At 45.5% G+C, this 20,315-nt stretch overlaps 1 protein-coding gene across 1 annotated transcript in view; it reads left to right on the top strand.

Annotated features, from left to right (window-relative positions):
* DOCK2 (dedicator of cytokinesis 2) overlaps nucleotides 1–20,315 on the top strand; it is a 373,603-nt gene that overhangs the window by 97,683 nt on the left and 255,605 nt on the right. The window contains exons 24-25 of the mRNA XM_008147631.3: nucleotides 3,005–3,075; nucleotides 4,594–4,700. Coding sequence (XP_008145853.1) covers nucleotides 3,005–3,075; nucleotides 4,594–4,700 — 178 coding nt within the window. The remainder of the gene's footprint in view (nucleotides 1–3,004; nucleotides 3,076–4,593; nucleotides 4,701–20,315) is intronic.

Below are 20,315 nucleotides of genomic sequence, written 5' to 3' on the forward strand. Positions count from 1 at the left end.
TGCAAAATCCTTTCCCCCACAGAATACCTAACACCATCCTATGGGACAAGGATGTAGTTTTAGAAACATCAGCTTTTTAATCTTGTTATCTCCTGTCATCGTGATTTGAAAGAAAAAAAGAATACATCTCTAAACACAACATCGAATAACTGCAAAGAAGTCTGACAAATCTGACAAGATACAAATTAAAATCCTTCTGTGCAATGAGAGATATGATTAAACAAAGCTAAAAGGCAGCAACCGTCGAACTGCAGGATGAGCAAGAGGAAAGTTGTGCAATGGGTCTCACTGGGAAAGGGTTAATATTAGTGATACATAAAGAATTCCCCCACCCAGTGAGATATCACCTAAAGGAGACATGGGGGAAGAATATGGACAGTCAATTTAGTGAATCCAGATGTTCAATCAACACCTGCACTAGAAACCAAAGAATTTCAAATTATATATCACATTGACAAAATTAAAAAGATTTATATTGTAGGGTTAGCAAGGTTATAGGGAAAGGAGTCAAAGGAAATTGATCACCGCTTCTTTCCGAGGTAATATGACACTATTTCCTAAAATGTATATGTGTATACCTTTGTATATATGAGTATACATTTTGAAACTCTAATTTCTCCTCGAGCAGTCCATCCATCCTACTGAGAATCTTACACATATACACATGTATATGTCAAGTATTTTCTTACCACGTATTTTGTAGTAAAGATAATCTAAAGGTAGCATGGAGCCCATCAGTAGAGGAGGGCTTCAAATGGTATAATGTGCACATAGGGCATCACGGTGTAGTGGTTAGAAATGTACAGAGTGCACTCCATTGGAGTGATGTGCAAAAATACCAGTGGTTTATGGTTAGCTGCAATGAAGCACATTGCAGAACTGTAAACATTACACACATGTACACATACATGTATACACATACAAACACACACTTGTGCCTAGAAAGCAGTCTGGAAGGAACTCACCATGATGTTGACAGTGGTCCTTTCTGGGGAGGATGGACTGGGGCTGAGATGGAGTTGTGGGACTTGAGGGACAATTTTCACCCCATTGCTTTAACTTATGCACATTTTTTACATCAAACATGTATTACTGGCCTATGAAAATAATAGAGAACAGGAAGAAAAGGATGTAGGCACAGAGAGAAACAGTTGTTTTTTGAGCGAGGTGGACATGTAGCTCCAGGGTTAGAGGGTGGCTCTCTAGGCCGCCTGCCGGAAGCTGTATCCTGGCTCTCCCACTCACTAACTTTGGGACCTTGGCCTGGTTATTGAATCTTGATGTGCTAGAGGGTCTTTATCTATGAAAAAAAAATTTCCCTGGTAGGGCTGAAATAAGGTTTTAACTTAAAATAAGAAGTCAAAAGGAGAGGTGACAAGCATTTATTTGGGATCAAAAAGAATTGCAGTTCTGTCGGTATGGCTCAGTGGTTGAGTGTCGACCCAGGGACCAAAAAGGGTTGTGGGTCCAATTCCTGGTCAGGACATATGCCTGGGTTGCACGCTCAATCCCCAAGTAGGAGTACGTGCAAGAGGCAGCAGATCGATGATGTTCCTCTCTCATCGATGTTTCTGTCTCTCTATCCCTCTCCCTTCTCTCTCTCTAAAAATCAATAAAAAACATATTAAAAAAAAAAAGAATTGCAGTTCTTGGAACTCTGATTGAGGCAGAAACCCAAATAGAGTCCTGTTTACAGAGTGAAGGCAAAGGGATTTTATGAGAAAAGGGAAGGGCAGTGATTACGTGCATAGAATAAAGGAATTTCTTTTGGTGTTAGCAAACTGAGTTATTCTTTAGCCAGACAGAGCTGGTTACTAATTCCATTTCCGATAGTTCGTAATCGTCAATCCTTGTGGTAGTTCTTGTGCTTCCCCCATTAGCTCTGCCAACAGTGGTTGGTATGACGCTGTTGGCTGGGCCAGTCTAAATGTCATTTGCCCAGTTCAGACATTCCAGGTTTGAAGGTGTAGGAGGGGCTGGGCAGCTCCTTCAGAATGGCCTTGCTTAGGGCACTTTTCACAAAGGTTTAACAAAGGAACCCAGCAGTGGCATTCGGCGTGGTTTCTGCCCCACTGAACATTCTCAGGGACTAGTCCTAGTCATGTATGTTGACTAAGAAACTGACTTGCATATGGCTAGGATATGATTTTCTTTAAGAAAGGAATTTTCGCTATTTTTTTATTTTGGTCTGACTATAAAAGGGTGATACTTGTTGACTGTAGAATACTTAGAATATACAGACAAATAAAAAGTAAATTAAAAATTCACACTTCCCCTAGATTCTTAAACGTTATTTTCCAGCCATGTGACTTACAACTCCTTCTAGGGGAATGGCAGTCTTCTCTGCTGCTTAGTAAATGGCACTGCCATGCGAGAGGGCAGGTGTGCCTCCTGCCTCTGGGTGCATGAGCCAAGGTGCACAGAGGGTAGGACAATCCACCATGAGGCCCGGTTCCCCCACACCAGCTAGTGGACCAAGATGTTCCCGCAATTGTTCACACATTGGCCAAGGAGAGAAAGTCTGCAGGACTCAGGCCAAAGCCATCCTCGCTACCAACAAAACAATTCAAGCGCATCATCTTCCAATAATGGTAGAAGTTACCAGTTGTATTTTTCATCTTCACAATCCTGCAAAATAGGTTTTATGTCCTCAGTTTTACAGCTGAGATTGAGATGTCAGAGAGCTTGCTTTGTCCAAAGCCAGGTGGCTTACTAAATAGAACCCGGATGTGACTGAAGATCCGTATAACTTAAAAGTCTGTGGATTTTCTATATATTACTGCTTCCTTGAAGACAGAGGCAGCTGTGACTTACCGGTACTTTTGTATACAGAGTATACGCCTGCCTATGTTTTAATCTACATGGAGAGTTTCAAATCACTGTAGCTGTGCCCAGGATGCACGACCAATCTCCCTTGATCTGTGTCAAGTGGCCAAGTATCCTCCTCACCACGCAGAGTTGTTGGATGTGGGCATCACTCATGTTTACTTCTCTTCCCACCTAGGTGGCGGCTTTGAAATACATCCCATCTGTCCTCCATGATGTGGAAACGGTCTTTGATGCGAAGTTACTCAGGTGAGAGCTTATGATGTACTTTCCTGGGCTCTGTTATCAAGCCAGGGACTCAGAGGGTGGGGGGGATCCCGACGGGCACTCCATTTGATGTCTGGCACAAATGTCTCCGTTTGACCTGGGCTTGAAGGTGATTTGGGGTTTCAGTCTTTGCCCCTAATGCCCTTTTGCTTTCTCCTTCTTCACTCTGTTCTTCTCATGAAATGAACACACTACTGTAATGCGACGGCGCTGTTAGCATGGGGCCATCTGAGCCAGATATGCCCTTTCCTTCTTCTTAAGTTCCAAGTTAACATATGGAAGATTTTAAAACTTTTTCATATGAAATACTTTTCGATTTAGAAAAGAGTTGCAAAGATAGTACAGAGCTCCCACAGGCCCTTCGCTCAGCTTTCCTTAATGTTCACCTTTCCCGTGTCTATGGCACATTTATCACAACTGAGAACTTCACCCTGGCACAAGTCTACTCACTGCACCCCTTTCTTCACTCAGATCTCCCCAGTTGTTGTTTTTAACTGATCTCCTATTTTTGTTTATATGACAACTTTTGCTGGCTCCTTCTCATCTTCCTGGCCTTAAACTAAATGTTAGATTCTTGGAGGAGTTAACTCTGTAAAGAAATTAAGTTCCTTCCTCAGCCTGCACCATCACTCTCTGGCATGACTTCTTATTTATTTTCCTATTGCATATATCACCCTGCATTGATTTACTTACTTCTGTGTCGTGGGTGGGCCTCCATTAGAATATAAGTTCCATGCCACTGGGACGGAGTCTCTTCCCATTGTCTCCCCACTGCTCTGCAGGTTGGCGGTCACATATTACGTAGATACTTAATAAGTACTTGAAAGAATGAATGAATACAGGGAGCTCATTTTGGAAAGCTCATTGGGGCTATAATTTTGTTTCAGTGATAGTTTTATTTTCACTCTATTTGGGAAGAGCTATCTTCTTTTTCATGTCCCAAGTGGGTTATAACCGTCAACTTTTTATATATTTTTAAAATTAAGGACCTTGTTTGATCTTAAGACTTATCATAAAGCATTACTAATCACATAAAACATTAGTAAATAAGGTGATATGATAATGAAGTGAGAATCTGGTTTTTAAACCCCTGTTTCTTCAACCCCTTTGCTGCGTAGCCTTGGGAAACTTAGTTAACCTTTCTCAACCTCGTAAATACTTATCCTACTTGTAAAATTGGGATAAGTATTGGAGCTGTCTCATAGAGTTAGTCGTGAGGTTTAAAGGGCATCATGGAGGCAAAGGACAAAACACGTGCCAGGTGCACAGTCAGTGCTCAGGGTGATTGGCATTCCTTTTCGGATTTTCACATCTTTGCATGCTTTTGGTGTTCAACATCAAGACCAACTGCACATCTTCACTGAAGGTTTACTAAGCAGCCGATGCTCTGCTAGGAATTGGGGGGCCAAGGAAGCTGGCAGTCTGGGGGTGGGCTGGAGGTGCTACGATGTTGGAGACACTGGTCTCACTGGCTCTCCGTCTCCTGATTTCCTGCCTCAGCCAACTCCTGTATGAGTTCTATACCTGCATCCCGCCCGTGAAACTCCAGAAGCAGAAAGTCCAGTCCATGAACGAGATAGTCCAAAGCAACCTCTTTAAAAAGCAAGGTGAGTGCAAAGCGGCCTGGCTGGGTGGGCGGGGCCCCAGACCCCACGTACTCCTCACGTGATCCTGCTCCTCACATGCTTGGCTGGACAGAGCAATCTGCCCAATTACTAGACCGGCTCCCTAACCACTCCCTTAATCCAAGTAAATGAGAAAATTATCTAAACTGACAACTTAGATACCAGAATCTAAACTGATTTTAGAAGAGCTTAGGTGGCATCGTTTGTCTCTCCTGAGAAAGTTTAATGAGGTGGTAAATTTGGAGTGGGATGCTTTGGTTTTTCTGCTCTATGGTTTTTGCTTCTTTCTTCAACTTGAGAGGAAATAGGTGAAGTTGCTTTTGGTAGAAAGATCCTGTTATGGAGAAGTTCTCAAAATTTCCGGAGGGTCAGAATGACCTGGAGAGCTTGTTTAAATGTGGATTTCTACAACCCATCTCAGAGATTCTGTTGGAGTGGGAATTCATTTTCTCTTTTAGTTTTTTAAAAATGTGAGTCATCTTTGAATAGGTAATGCATTTTACAAGGATCCAAATGCCAGGGTATGAGAGGGCGCCACCTGCAGGAGATGCCCCCAGACCCATGCATAGCCACTAGGGCCCCTTCCCTAGAGGCAATTCAGTGGTCCCAGTCTCCAGTGTTTGCTTCCAGGGCCTCTGGATACATGGATTCCCAACCGTGGAGTTGATCCTTTAATAACACTTTGCTTGAACTTTGAGTGTCAACTGACCACAGGTCAGGAAGTGGGAGACATTGGTCTCACAGGCTCTTGGCACTCCTGCACAGGCCAATTGAAAAAAATGCGAGTCTAAGTCGGCCTGTGCAGCTCACACCCTCGTTCAAGTGACAACTGTATGCAACACATCCTCCCCTGGTCTCTAATTATTATTGCTCAAATAGTAGCATGTCATACAACTACCCTGTCCCTGCCTTCCCTCACTAATGCTATTTCCTGAGGATCAGGGCATGGCCGTGGACTTGAACAGGAGTGTGGTCAGCCTCCTGCTCACCCAAACTGACCTGGTAACCACCAGTCCTAACCAGCACTCCACTGTCAAGAGCCTCCTGTTTTTGAGGCTGGAGAGCTAGGTGGCCACACCTCCTCCAGGTAAGATCAGATAGCACTTAGAAGTCACTGTTCACTGTCCGCCACAGCTCCAGTCACACTCAGCCTTCCTGGCATCATGCCTGACTTGAGGGCGAGCAGTGTTCTCTTTAGCCCGCGATCAACCCTTCCCAATTAGATCCCTCTCTGTCCACCCTGGTGTCCGTAAGCCCCCTGGGCAAGGAACGAGAAGCTTGGGAAGCAGAGGGTCAGTCAGCACCCAACTGGAATTCACGCAGAGAGTGAAGCTTGAATATTTATGTAAATTGCCTGGTAATCACTGAAATAACCAGGAGCCACTTCGCTGTGAACATTTCTTCCCCAGTGCGTGGTTAACATGGTGCATCCAAAGTCGCCGGGGGAGTCCCTGGAGTTGAGGATAATACAAGGGCATGGGAAGAAAGTGTTGTGATTTTATATTCATGTCTGTGGCTTCCTGGCTGTTCAGACAGATGTGTGACAACAGATTCATGCAATGCATTTATGCTTTGTTTGTGCAAGGTGGCTTGTGCAAGGCGATTGGACATGAATCCTGGTGAGTCGTGTTGCATTTCTTTATTACTAGCTTTTTTCAAGTGAACATGCCGTGGTTTTCAAGTTCTGACTTCCACATCAGAACCAACTGCCCTCACGCTGAAAGCTTTGAGACATGCCTGCCCCTTCCTGCCCTGGCAGGCCCTTCTTGGATCTCAGGTGTCACTGTAGAGATGAATCGAGTCCCCTGCTAGGGACGTGACAAGGACGACGCTGGCTCCATGTGGTGCTGCATAGGCATCAGAGAGCAGGGTTACTTGGCTCTCCTCATTGTTCGGAGCTGCCATCACTGTGAGGTGCCCTGCTCAGTGTCAAGGCCGGATAGAGTGCAGGCACTGCCCCGGGTGGGGCACGGGGTGTCAGCTCCAGCCTGGCAGAAGGCAGAGTAATTCCTTACCGCAGCCCCATCTCCTGGGCTGGGCGGTGGCCCCGGAAGGTTAGCATAGTCCCAGGGCCAGCTGCACAGCTGCTGCTCACCAGGCCTGCTGCGTCTCTTGAGTTTCAGATTCAGTAAAAACCCTCTGATTAATATTACCAGACAGAAGGCCAGTGCTGTACACAGCTACAAAAGTAATGCAAAATTCTTAGCTTCAACACATACAGATGTTAGAAGTGGGTGAGCAGAGAGCCTTTGCGGGGCCCATTTTAAAGAGGAGGCAACGTGTAATTAGTCTCCCGTCTTTGGCTCACACGTAAACACTGTGTGCTCTATGCACAGCTTAAGGGACTCCTCTCCCACTATTTATTTGCTGAGTGAACCCTCTTCCCAAAATAACCCCCAAGGGAAACTTCAGCTCATCCCCCTTCTTAATGAAAACAGTCCGAATCCATGCGTGCTTCCGGGGTGCCTGTGTGTGAGCGCTCCCTTCATACCCGTCCATGAGTGAGTTGGGTTCCTTGGCCAAGCCTGAGCTGTAGTGAGATCCCTCCTGTTCTCCCTGTGCAGCGTCCTGAGCCTCAGGGACCTGATTTGCTTTGTGCCTGTACCGGTTTTACCTGCAAGATGTGCAAATTGTCTGGATTAGTGTCGGTGACATCAGCTCACTCTCACAGCCTTGAACATTGCCATCAGCAGAGGGCCAGAGGCTCTTGGCAGTTTATGAAATGTTGGCTGACTGTCCTATTGGCCTATCTTCAGGAGGATCCTATGGAGAAGGGGAGAAACTTCACTGCTTAGGGCTACTCATTCTGGGGTCTTAGTAGGCCTGGGGTAGATTCCTAATGCAGCTCCTTGTCAGCTGTGGGACTATGGGCAATTTACTTAACCTCTCTGAGCCTCAGTAAGCTCACCCATGAAATGGGAAAAAAAATAACAATGTCTGTCTCAGAAGACTGTGGTGTGGGCTAGTAAAAGGATAGTACATTTAAAGTGCTTATCACAGAACAATGCCCCATTCCCAGCGGCCACTGTTATTCCTGGGTTGTGGTTATTCTTTCTGCTGCTTCTTTCATTTTCCCAACTTCCACCTTGACGTTTGGATCTCCTGCAATGAGGGCATTCTTCATGTTTTATTTTTATTTATTTATTTTAAAATATATTTTTATTGATTTTAGAGAGGAAGGGCGGAGAGATAGAAACATCAATGATGAGAGAGAATCATTGATTGGCTACCTTCCGCACACTTTACACTGGAGATCGAGCCTGTAACCCAAGCTTGTGCCCGACCGGGAATTGAACCATGACCTCCTGATTCACAGGTCAACACTCAACCACTGAACCATGCTGGCTGGGCTCCTTCATGTCTGATAGTTGCATGTAACCCTGAGCTAAGCTTCTTTGTTTCCCTAGAACCTACCTGCTTTCCTCAGGGTCTGAGAAGCTGGGGCCTTAAAAGGGCTGGTCTGTATGTGCATCCCATTCTGGCCTTGAATGGTTTCTCCAGGTTTTATTTCATTTCCCTGGAGTATTTTACAGAGCACCCATGCCAGGTGTGTCTGGAAGGAAAAGTATAAGTCAGGGCGAGGTGTGTATGGTTTCTCACTTCACTGTTTCCCTTGCTGCAGCCTCAACATAGTTAGAGTTTGGGACACCTGACAGCCATCCTCTGTCATGATTTGCTCCTTGGGGCTCTTTCAGAATACACACATGCACTCATGCACACACGTACCCATGCAAGCTCCTTTCCCTCCTTTTTTTCTCTCCTGGAGGCAATTACTTTTGACTTTATTTGGCCTGTGATCTTGAGTAAATTACTTAATCCCTTTAAATTTCAATTTCCTCCTCTCTAAATAACCACAGCATGGGTCTCATTGGGCTGTGGTTCAGACTCAGGGGCATAATGTGGCTTGTTAGTCTGGGGTGCAGGGGAGTCGAGTCACAGCAGTCAAGGTCCCGGCGGAGTGGCTGGCCCTGTGTGGATGACAGCAGGGACAGTGGGAGGAGAACTGGGACATCTGTGCAGACTAATTTGCTCTCTTCGCCAGCCCAAGCTCAGACTTGCCTGGTGGTGAGGATAGGAGACAGGAGGAACAGAGAGGCCCTAGGAGAGCTCTGAGGGGAGTCTGCGAGGAAGCCAGGCCTTCTGGTCCTTTGGAACAGATTTGTCCCTCTGAGAACCTAATCTCTAAGTAATGTGTCTTTTTAGTCTGATGCTAATCAGATGCGCCATCTGGTTCAGTGTAAACTGCTTTAGGATCCACATTGCTTGCTTTTCTCAACTTCCAAAACAAACAGAGAAGGAGCGGAAAAGGGAAAGGGAGAGAGACAGAGACAGTGAGACAGAGAGAGACAGAGGTTTGGAAACTCTTCCCATGTTTATTTTCAGCCAATGGGTTTTTCTTTGGAAACTTTATTGAGCTGTTCTCTGAACACAAAGCATAGAGTTTTCTCTTTATCCAGATGCAGTTTCCTTCTTCCTCCCCTTCTTATCTGTTGCCCACAGTATCTGGAGCTGTGGGACCTCATTTCACCATGGGCTGGGCCACTGCGGCGGGTGGGAGGTCCAGCTCCATAGGGGTTTCTCTTTTCTAATGACCACATCGCCGTAGCATGGGCTGGGAATAGAGAAAAGTCCGCTGACTCCAGCAGGCATTACTCTGCCTGGTGAGCTGATGTAAGGTCTCTGAGCCTCCAGGGTTCCACCTCTGGAAAGTGCAAGTAGAAATGTTGCCCTTAGAATATGGACTTTTGATTTAGGCTGTGCTTGTTTATGATGCTGGCTTCATAACTTACTAGCTGTGTTCCTTTAAAAAAGTAACCCCTTTGAGCCTTGGTCTCTTTAGCTACAGAAATGGAATAGGGCATGTAAAAGAACTAGCAAAATTCCGGACATAGATGCTGGCATCTGTTTTAGAGGCATCTGTTGTATCACAATAATGATCACAAGAATAATAATGACATCAATATCTTAAAGGAAGAGACTTATATTTATTAAATGTCAACTATATAGGAGCTATACAGACAACACATATGTTAGATTCTTACAACTCAGTTACATAGGTATTATTTTCCCCATCATCTTATAAATGGGGAAACCTAGAGGGTCAAGTAACTTTCATCCCAATGAGACCAAAAGCTACTCAATATATTTGGGTACTAGTGTGTTGGACCATGTGTTGCTGGGGTAACAAATTGATCCCAAAATCTCAATGGTTTAACAGTGTAAAAGTTTATTACTCTCTTGCATAAACCTGATGAAGGACCTATACCTCTTGTCCTCCAGAAACTATGCCAGCTGGTACCCATGGCCTCCCTGCAGCAGGAAGGAGAGGGAGGTAGGAAGCACAACTGCTCTCAACCACCTCACCATGAGAGTGACACCCACTGATGCCATCCACAGACCATTGGCCAGAACCCATCACATGTTTCCATCCTAGCTGCAAGGGAGCTTGGGAAGTGGAGAACACACATGGACCATTTGACAAGCACCCTTCCTCTCACTCACAGATAGTAGGTGTTAGAGAGAGATTTGGAATACAAGTCATTTGAATAACAAAACCCATCTTCTTTCCACTACACCACGCTTTGTTCTCATAGTGAATAAAAAGAAGATAGTGTTTATTTTCTTATTGGAAATGCTTCCTTCTCCATATTAGAAAAGGTGCCTCCCTGTTCCTTCTGAGGGATTTTTTCCCTTCCATTCCTCATTCTCCTCCCTTGTTCTAAGTGCTGGGCAGCTAAGTTCAGGGACCTTTGTCTGGGCAGGAGAGGGGACTCTTGATGCCAGTGGTTGCTATGCCACCGCAGAGTTTCAGAGCACAGTTTTCCTGCAGCGAGCAGCCCTGTAAGCAGGCTGCTTGAAGCTTGGGATGTCCACATCAGACTCTTCTGAAGGAAAAAACAGGGAGGGAACAGGCCCTCTTTTTCCCAGGACATGCTCCCAGCTTGTGGCTGGCTTCTTTCTTCTCCTGGCACCATGCGTGCCCTTCCACAATTCCTTTCTGTGCAAACACTGCCTGGAATACCTTCCACCGCCTCCCTACTTCCTTCCCGCGCCCAGACACCCTGACTAATAGTTCCTACCCATTTTTTGAGACCCAGTCCAGATGTCAAGTCTGCAGTATGCCCTCCCTGATATCTCAGGCTTTACGGTTGAGTCCTGTTCAACACTCACTCAGTCCCCACTGCAGGCCGGGCCCCGGGAAGGTGGTGGGGACACAAAGGCTACGAGTTGGCAAATTCTACACCGCCCTCCAAGTGCCAGGATGACGCAGCTTCTTGATTCTGTTTGTTTATAATCTCATCTAATCTTATTGAGTCTCCACATCACTGTGTCCTGTGACAACTTAAAATTTTCAAGTAAAGACATTTTGTGGCTTCAGATTTAAGCAGTCTTTCTAATTCAAACAGTCCCCTCCCCCTCGCTAAAAAAATTCTGGGACTGGGTCCTGGGGACCCAACTAGAAAAGGGGAGAAAGACTCTGCCTTTGGCTTTCCCTAGAACTTACCTAAATGGCTCTCGTTGGGACTTTAGCTCAAGAAGGGGTGTTGGGACACATGTGTCTTGTGGATTCAGGTCTCAACAGCAGACAAAGAGGCCTCTCACCCTTCCCTCCTATCCTATATTCTTCTTTTCCAAGGAGGCCTTCCTCATCCCTCTTCCCTGGGGCTATAAAATGGACTGGCTGCCAGGGTACGTGGCTAATACGAGAAGGTGTGATAGTAGGGAGTTCAGTAGGTTCAAAATATCATCTTGGGTTCACAAAGAGGATAAATCAAGGTGTAGAACCCCTGAGAGGCAGAGCTCTCAATCCTTGGCTGCACCTGGGGAGTTTGTTAAAACTGTAGAATCCTGGACTCTATCCCTAAGATTCTGACACTGAAGATCGGGAAGGGGGCCAGGAGGTGCATTGCAGCAGCCTCCCCAGAGGATTCTGATGCAGGTGGCCCCTGGCCTGACCCTCTCTAGTTGGAAACACAGCTCCTAGAGCCTGAGTGGAGGCAGGAAAGCAGCATGGGCAGAGAGAAGTGGCTCCCAAGCGCACAGGGCAAACTTGCAGCATGATACCTGAGATTTTATTCCCCCATCTGTCTGTTTATGTGACCGTGCCGATGAAGTGAACTCCTGACAGACAAGGTTTAAGTTTTATTTCTTTGCGTGCTCAGTCTGCTTAGGGTCTTACTGATATCAGCTTCCAGAAACTAGTCTGTGGACCTTGGTGGTAAAATACATCATTGTTATTGGCCAGTGTCCCTTAACAAAAGGAAAAGGAAAGAACGTTGTACAGAACTGGAGTCGTTCTAGTGCTTGATTCATAATACACCTCATCATTGGTCCACACAAGGGCCTGCTTTCATTTATGTACATATTCAGTTAGTTATTTTAATAAGTTACATATCCATGTACTCACCACCCAAAACAAAAACTAGATATTTAACAGTCGGCCTGGCCAGTGTTTCTCAATGGTTGAGCATTGACCTGTGAACCAGAAGGTCACTGTTCCATTCTCGGTCAGGTCACCTGCCTGGGTTGCAGGCTCAATCACAAGTAGGGGGCATGCAGGATGCAGCCAATCAGATCAGTGATTCATTCTCCCTCACCATTGATGTTTCTATCTCTCTCTCCCTCTCTGAAATCAATAAATATATATTTAAAAAACTTAACAAAAGAAACTTAACAATCAACTTCATATAACTACATGACTCTCTTTCCCACATTCTTAAATCCTTTGTGAATCATTCCACTGCTGTTCTTTTTATGCAGTTTTATTGCATAAATATTTTTTCCTAGCATTTTGGTTATTGTAATTTTACAAAAAGGGTACTGAACTGTGAGTAACTTAAAGGGACATATTTTTCCCACTTAATATTATTCTAAGAGTCATCCATATTACAGGTTGCTGGTGTTCATTGTTATGAACACTGTAGGACATTCCACTGTGTGAATAAGCCAGAGTTTATTCACTCATATTTTCAATTTTAGGCATTTGGGTTATTTCAGGTGTGTGTTTTTTTCTATTGTAAGCACTATTGCTAAGAACATTCTTGTGCATGTCTCTTGTAGTATGTGGTTAAGGGTCTCTATTGGGCACAGAATTGCTACAAGATTTGCTTGGTCATAGACCCTATGACATAGGGGATCTGAACATGTAACGTCAGAGACAGTGTTCACCTGTTCTCCAAAGGTGGCTGCACTAACTTACATCTCCACCAGCAATACATATGCGAGTCGGTGGACCCACATTCTCTTCAACTCTGGGTATTGTCCTATTTCTTCAGTTTTGCCCCTCCCCCCGCCCCCCCCCCCACCACAAAAAGAGTGTAGAATGTCATCATTCTTTAAGTTGCATTCCCTTGACCACCAGTGATGCTGAAAATCTTTTCTCATATTTCTTTGCCACTTGCATTTCATGTATGTAGCATATCTGTCCATTCTTTTGTGCATTTTTCCATTGAGTTGGTTGTATTTCTCTAACTGACTTGCAGGATGTTTTATATTCTCTTCATACTCATCTTTTGCTGATTGTATGTATTGCAAATATCTTCTCCCTATTTCTATATGTATAACTTCTCTTTTTAGTTAAGATATGTTTTTCTGACAGAAGTTTTTATTTTTTAATACAAATTTATGAATCACTTTCATAGTCAAATCTTTTTGTGTCTTATTTAAGAAGTCTTTCTCAACCCCAAAGTCTAAAAGATTTTCATTTATATTTTTACTAAGAATTTTATATTTTTAATAGTCCTAAATCAATCTATAGTGCTTACATTTATACAAAACATATATGGTGTGAGGTAGGAATCTGATTTTGTCTTTCTTGTCATTTCAAGCATGGGGCAGCCTCTCTATTCTCCATGCCAGTGTCATTTTGCGTTTCCAGGACATCGCTCTTCCCTGGAGACTTGAGGGCAGGGATTCCATCCCTGGTCCCCAGAGTGCATGCAGTTCCTCTGTGCTAGGTGAAAGCCGAAGGGTCTGAATGGTCAGGGAAAAGGGGTAGGTAGCCTCTCCTTCCCAAGGCACGCCCCAAATTAGGCACCTGTGTTATGTTAGCATCCTGGGGATTGTGTGCCAAGACAGCACTTCTCCAGGTGTGACACCTTCTCAATCATGAAAGAGATGAGATGGTTTCCTCAGAATGAGAATTTTTCTTATAACAAGAGATTGCGTGGGCCCTTAGGGCAAGCTTCTTGTTGTCTTTCTATGTATCTGATAAAAAGATTCCTGAGCCAAGAGGAAGAACTGTGGTTTGTTAACACAGTGGAATTCCTACAGTGGTCAAAACAATGAACAGCAGCAACCTGTAATATGGGTGAATCTTAGTGTAACATTAAGTGAAGAAAAGCAACAACAGCGCCATCAGCAGCAGAAACGGCATTGGATGTTTGCTGAGTCCTTACTATGCCCCAGGCACCATGCTAAACTGCTAATGTGCATGATCTCATTCACTGCACTGCTGGCTGTGTGACCTTGGACAAGCGACTTAACCTCGGTAGAATAACCATAAAATCATGTGATTTTATAGAAGGTTAAACAGATGAAGGGAAACCGCATGATGACCTCACAGTCACAGAGCCAGGCTCAGAATGCTGGGAAAGGTTACAGGCTGGAGCCAATTTATTTCTTTAATAAAGAGCCGTGGAGTTTTGAGAACCTAAGTTTTTTTCTCATCGGAGCATTTAGAGGCATCAAAGATCTTCAAATAGGGGTTTGGTCCTCCCAACTACAGTGTTACAAAGCCACATCCAGTTCCAGAATGTCCTTTCCGCACTCCAGAGATCTGAGAGGGGGCTGTCCTTCACATCCATTCCCTTTTCGATGTGGTGGATCACAGAATCCCAGCCCCGAAAGAAACCTTTAGATATGGAATCAGAGAAGACAGTGATCTAATAAGCTGCAGACAAATCCAAGAGAGATTTATGAAAGTGCTCTTTTTTTTTTTTTTTGGCTGAAGTAAAAATAAAAGGGCATACAATCAAAGAAAAGAATCCCTTTTGAACCTCCAAAAATACTTAGAATAGCAGCTTTTAATGACATGCTGAAGTACAGTTTAATTGGGCAGGGGGAGAAGGCTCCCAGATCAATTCTTTAATGGCAATCCAAATCAAGTCTTCTGCAATTTTTAAAAAGAGGATTTACCTCATTAAAGCTAGAGAACAGCACAATCAGGCTGCCCTTACACCTTTCAATCCACGTTCCATGGGGTTCTTTTCCAGTTTGGGAATGATTCTCTGTGTAAGTGGAAACACATGTAATGAGGGAGTTTATGTAAACCTTTAAAAGGTTATGTGTTTATTCTAATTCTTTTGGTTTTTGTTGTGAAATTATAGTCATGGATGGTTTGAATTATAGTGAGGCAGGTTTTAGAATGTCCTGAGACTTTTATGTTGATCTGTTAAAGTTTGATTTTGCTGATGTTTCCCCCCGACATCTTCCTAGCATAGAAGGAAGTTTCCCTAAGACTGTGATGCAGTTAAATTGAAAACTTGCTACAGAGTCATTTCAATTCAGGTAATATTTATTGAAAATATAAAAATGTAGCAGCACTGTGCTACAGGGAATATGAAAGAACTATAGTAATAAATAATTTTATGGCCACCACTTATTTGGTGCCTGGGGCTATGCTTAGCTTTTCACACATTATCTTGTTTCATTATCATGACATCCCTGTAAAATTTAGGTATTCACATCCCCATCTTACAGGTGAGGAAACTGAAGGTGAGAGAGGTTGAGAAACGTGGCAACAGTCACATCCCCAGTAGCGTGTCAGAGCCCAGAAGCAGTTGGGGTCTGAGTCCACAGTGCACTCTCTGGATTGCTGTGCAGTGTGGTGTCTGGAACCGAAGGGTTTCTGCCCCCTTGGGGAGCTTGCAGCGGGGGAGAAAAAAGATTCAACCCAACGGTCTTCACACTTGACCCCACACAGGCCGTGAAGGTAAAGGGAATGAAGGTCCAGGGTCCTAGTTATTAGGCCATTTAAGAAGATGACCTTGACCTTAGCAATTGTGTATTTCTAATGCCATCTTCAGTTAACTTTTCCCAGCAGATTTTCCATTTACCCATTGAACGTGAGGACTTTCTTCACTTCACAAAGCAATGTGACCCCTTTCATTTTTTTCCTAAAACACAGTGCCATTTGGTCAGTCATTCATGTCCCCACCTTGGACAGAGACAGGTATCCAAGTATTTCTCTTACTAAGGAAACTGTGTGGCAATGATCCATGGACACTCGCTTAGGGTGAGGAGTGAGAGGGAGCAGTGAGGACTGGGGCAGAGTCTGTGCCATGGTATATAGGACGCTGCGGATCAGTGGCCAGTCCTTGTTGCCATATGTATTTTTTAAAAGAAGTCCTCCATTAGGACTTTTATCTGAGATCTGATTAAGAAACAAACAAACAGGATGCAGGCCAAATAAACCTACATATGGACCCAGGGCAATAGCCGCTGGTGTAAATTTGTAACTTACAAGGTTTAATAAATTTATAGGGTTTTAATAAATGGATATTTTATAGGTTTCTTTATGAATAGCCCTTTAAGAATGACCATTACCAAAATTCGGTGAGAACAGTGCTTTTGGAACGGGTTCATGGAGGAGGCGGGATGTCAGCGAACATCAGAGAATAGTGAGTGTGATAAAGCCTTCTCTGGAGCAGTCTATAGGGAGAGCTGGGCATGTACCAGCTGGGTGTGTCTGAGCTGCGCCTCAAGGGGACTTGGGGTTCACCCTTTCCTGACACGCTCCCTTGCTAATGGGGGCCTCAGCCCTCACAGTAAGCTCTATCAGACCCACTCCTGGCCACACTGGTCCAGTGTTGGAAAAGATGAGATTTATTGTTTATAGAAGCTAGTATTATCAAAACTCTGTGAGTTTTCATAGAACATTTGGAAATATTGAAAAGCTCCCATGGTCTCATGATTCAGAGGTCACCATTGTTTATTCTTCCTCTCTTTTATATCGTATTATTATCTATAATAATAAAAGCGTAATATGCCAATTAGACCGGACAGCCAAACGACCTTCCGAATGTCCTTTCAGATGACCTTCTGGACAAAGCTGGGGCTGCGAGGGCCAAGGCAAGCCGCTGCGGCCTCTAGTTTTACATAATTGTCATAAGGTTTTACCAGGTTTGAGACCTGCATTATCCACTGAGAATTAATGGGAATGTTTTTCCAGGCTATTTTTAAGGACTTTGTGGGATTTTATTATATTGCTGGGCTATGACCGAGTTCACTATTTTCCCATTTAGGGAAATCTGGGTTCATTTAATTTTATGATAGAAAAACTTACTGGGATCCATAGCTTAGTAGACAGTGTTGTCCTTTTTGCTCACAATTTCTTTATTGTTGGGCATGAATCTCACTCAGCTTTCCCAGCGCTGGCCCAGGATTCTGACTCTCCCTTCCTCCTCCTCCTCCTCCTCCTCCTCCTCCTCCTCCTCCTCCTCCTCCTTCTTCTTCTTCTTCTTCTTCTTCTTCTTCTTCTTTTTTCTTCTCTCTCTCTCTCTCTCTCTCTCTCTCTCTCTCTCTCTCTCTCTCTCTCTCTCAGTAATTTGCTTCCTCCTAATACAATAGATGCAGTGTAAAGCATACTGTATTGTCTCTCACACTGAGCTGGAGTGGCATCATACAATTTGGGAGGGATGTGTTTTCACAACTGAATCATCGTCCTTGACAAAGAGGGTGTGTCCGTGTGTGGACATTGCCTACAATGCCAGGCACTTACACTCAACCACACGGAGAGTCCTCATTAGCCCTGGGCAGCCAAAGTGGATCTGCTGAGCATGACACCCTCCAGGCGGGAGCGACTGCCCAAGTGGAACCAGACACTGAGCAAAGAGGGGGAAGCCAATTAACCAAAGACAAACGAGGCCCTGACAATGGCATGAGCCTAAGAGGATGAAATTACTTGAGAGACATCCATTTCTGAAGTTGGCACAGCTCAGGACAGTTGTTCAGAACAAGGGTTTGGATCAGGTCCTGACTTTGTTGCCTTAACCAGGACACCTCACCCCTAGGAGCATCCAGTTCCTCACCCGTCAAAGGGAACAGTGTGGGGTGCTTACCTCACTGGTTTATCCTGAGCACTAAACAGGATAAAGCCTACGTGAGCTGTGTGTGTGTGTGTGTGTGTGTGTGTGTGTGTGTGTGTGTTGTGGGGGGGGGGGTCTGGCACTCAAAGGGAAGCAATGGAGTATCATCATCATTGATAAATGTTACCTTTATTTGTCATCATCTGACAGTGGGACAGAATGTGCAGCTGGACTCAGGAGACCGAGATTCTCAGCTCAACAGGTTTCTATCTACTCCAGCTGGGAAGCGAATGGGTCTCTAAGTCTCTCTCTCTCTCTCTCTCTCCTTCCTCAAATGAGACACTTGGATTGGGGGTTATGGCAGGTGTGTGGACTTCCATGTGCCCAGAACTACAGGTCACGCTTTTCATGGAGCGCATGTGAGCCCTATCTCAGAGGTGCTGCTATTAGCTCCTTTGTCAGAAGCTAAAGAGGAGACTTAGGAAGCTGGGATTCACCCCCGGGTTGCTGACATCTGCACTATACTTACTTGTCTCTGCATCCCAGTGTTCTCTGTCGTGAGGGCTGATACACATGTGGATTGGCTGCACTTGAGGCTTTTGAATGACTGCGAAGGTGATGACGTTCAGGGCTATGCTCATAGTGCACCCTTCTCTCTACAGTATTACTTAACCCCCCCGCCCCCCCCCAAAAAAAAATTGTATGCAAACAAATTCCAGAAGGAGTCTCCAGTTAGACTTTGGGGACGGCTCCTGATACCTCCACTCTGTTTAACATAAATGACACTGTAGACACTTGTTCTACTTGGGGGGGGGGGGGAGGGGCGGGTGTTAATTTGAGAAATACCTGAAGGGTTGTATGTGCTTGCGTGCATTAAAGAATGTAGCACGCCATGGTGGCGGGAGCGGGGGGGGGGGGGGTGTGGATCAAATATCTGAGCCAGAGGGCCATTAACAGCCAGCTGCCCAGACACAGTCAGACTCAGCAATTCAGAGCACAGGTTCACCCCTAGATGGACCACAGCCAGCCACTCTCCCTCTTCTCCCAGAGAGTGCTCCCTCCCTCTCTCCTTCCTCCCTCCAAGACAATTTAGTTTAAACATAAATATTCTCTCCTTCCTCCCTCCAAGACAATTTAAACATAAATATTCTAGGTCTAAAGAAATCTCTGCTCTGGCTCTGATGAGGGAGATCAGTAGTGGGGAGGCTGTGCATGTGGGTGGTCAGGTACAAGGGCAACTCTCTGTACTTTCTGTTCAATTTTGCTGGGAACTTAAAGCTGCTCTAAAGGGATAGTTTATTATAAAATGGTAGAGATGCAGCGAGCGCACACAGACACACAAGCACACATTGACTGGCCCCTCCCGCCATTCTTTGGAAGAACTGAGAGAAAGGCCCAGAAGGATTGAGTGGCCCTCCGAGACCCCTCAGTTGCCCACACACCGATTGCTATCATCGGACGTGTGACCCAGGCGTGGTAGAGTGCTTTTTCTCTCTGGTTCACGGGCACATGTCAGTGTCTTCGGGACATGGCGAGGGAGTTCCTTCATTGCCCACGCCTGTGGTCGGGCCAGTGGTGGTCTCTGCCGTTGCTGGCTCTCTGGTGTCACTGGCCCTGCAACAAACCCACGTAAGCCATCTGTGGCGAGGAGTAGGTGGTGGTTCAGGCCCACCCTGTGCCCACCCCACTGTCCCCCCACCCCAGCTTCCAGCTGTGCAGGATTAACCACCTCCCTGCCTTTGTCTCTGCCATGGCGGGGTCACCTGGCCCACGCCCACATTGTCCTCACGCAAACCCTTTTTTAAATCCATTGCCTTCACTCCGTCTGGAACCACTTCACCTTGCCCCGCACCCTCTTCTGAAGCCTGCTGCCGGTGTCCACTGCTCTCAGCGAGGCTTCCTCCTCTGCCGCCCCCTCCCGGTCCAGGTGTGGGGTAGGGGTGGCGATTGACTACAGGCCCCATAGAGAAGTGGGGGCTGTAGGAACTCACCCCGTGCCATTTTCCCTCCCAGAGAGCGACAACCAGTTTTCTTTCTGGGTCAGCTAAGAAGCAGGCACACCTTGCCAGGTGAGCGGTATTTTTTTTTCAGACAGAGCACTGTCTAATCTCATTTGGGGGAGGCATTTTTCACTAATGTGGCTTTGGCCTCAGTCACCTTGGCTTAGTCATTGCTCTGCTTAGAAGCAGTTGGCTCCTTCCCACCCAGCTTGAGCCTATTTTGCCTCAGAGCTGCCATTCAGCTGGTTCTGTTAGAAAGACACAGTCAACCGTGTGTGTGTGTGTGTGTGTGTGTGTGTGTGTGTGTGGTCATTCTAGTATACCTTTCCTTAGTGAAATCTTTGTAGGCTCCCAAAACAGATGGCAAAGTTGTCAACTTCTCCCGCGGTGAGTTAAAGTTGCATCGATGTAGGACCTCTGGGCCTCCTGCTGGCAGCTCTGGCCATGCTGTGGGTTCCTCGGTTACGTTTGGCTCATCAGAAGCAATGGAACCCACATGGTCTGGGTCCGGGGAGGTGCTCCTCCGCTCATGCTGCTCTCAGATTTCCCTTGTGACCTTGGACAAAGCC

This window comes from Eptesicus fuscus, chromosome 6 (assembly GCF_027574615.1).
Source record: "Eptesicus fuscus isolate TK198812 chromosome 6, DD_ASM_mEF_20220401, whole genome shotgun sequence".
NCBI classification, from domain to species: Eukaryota; Metazoa; Chordata; class Mammalia; order Chiroptera; family Vespertilionidae; genus Eptesicus; species Eptesicus fuscus.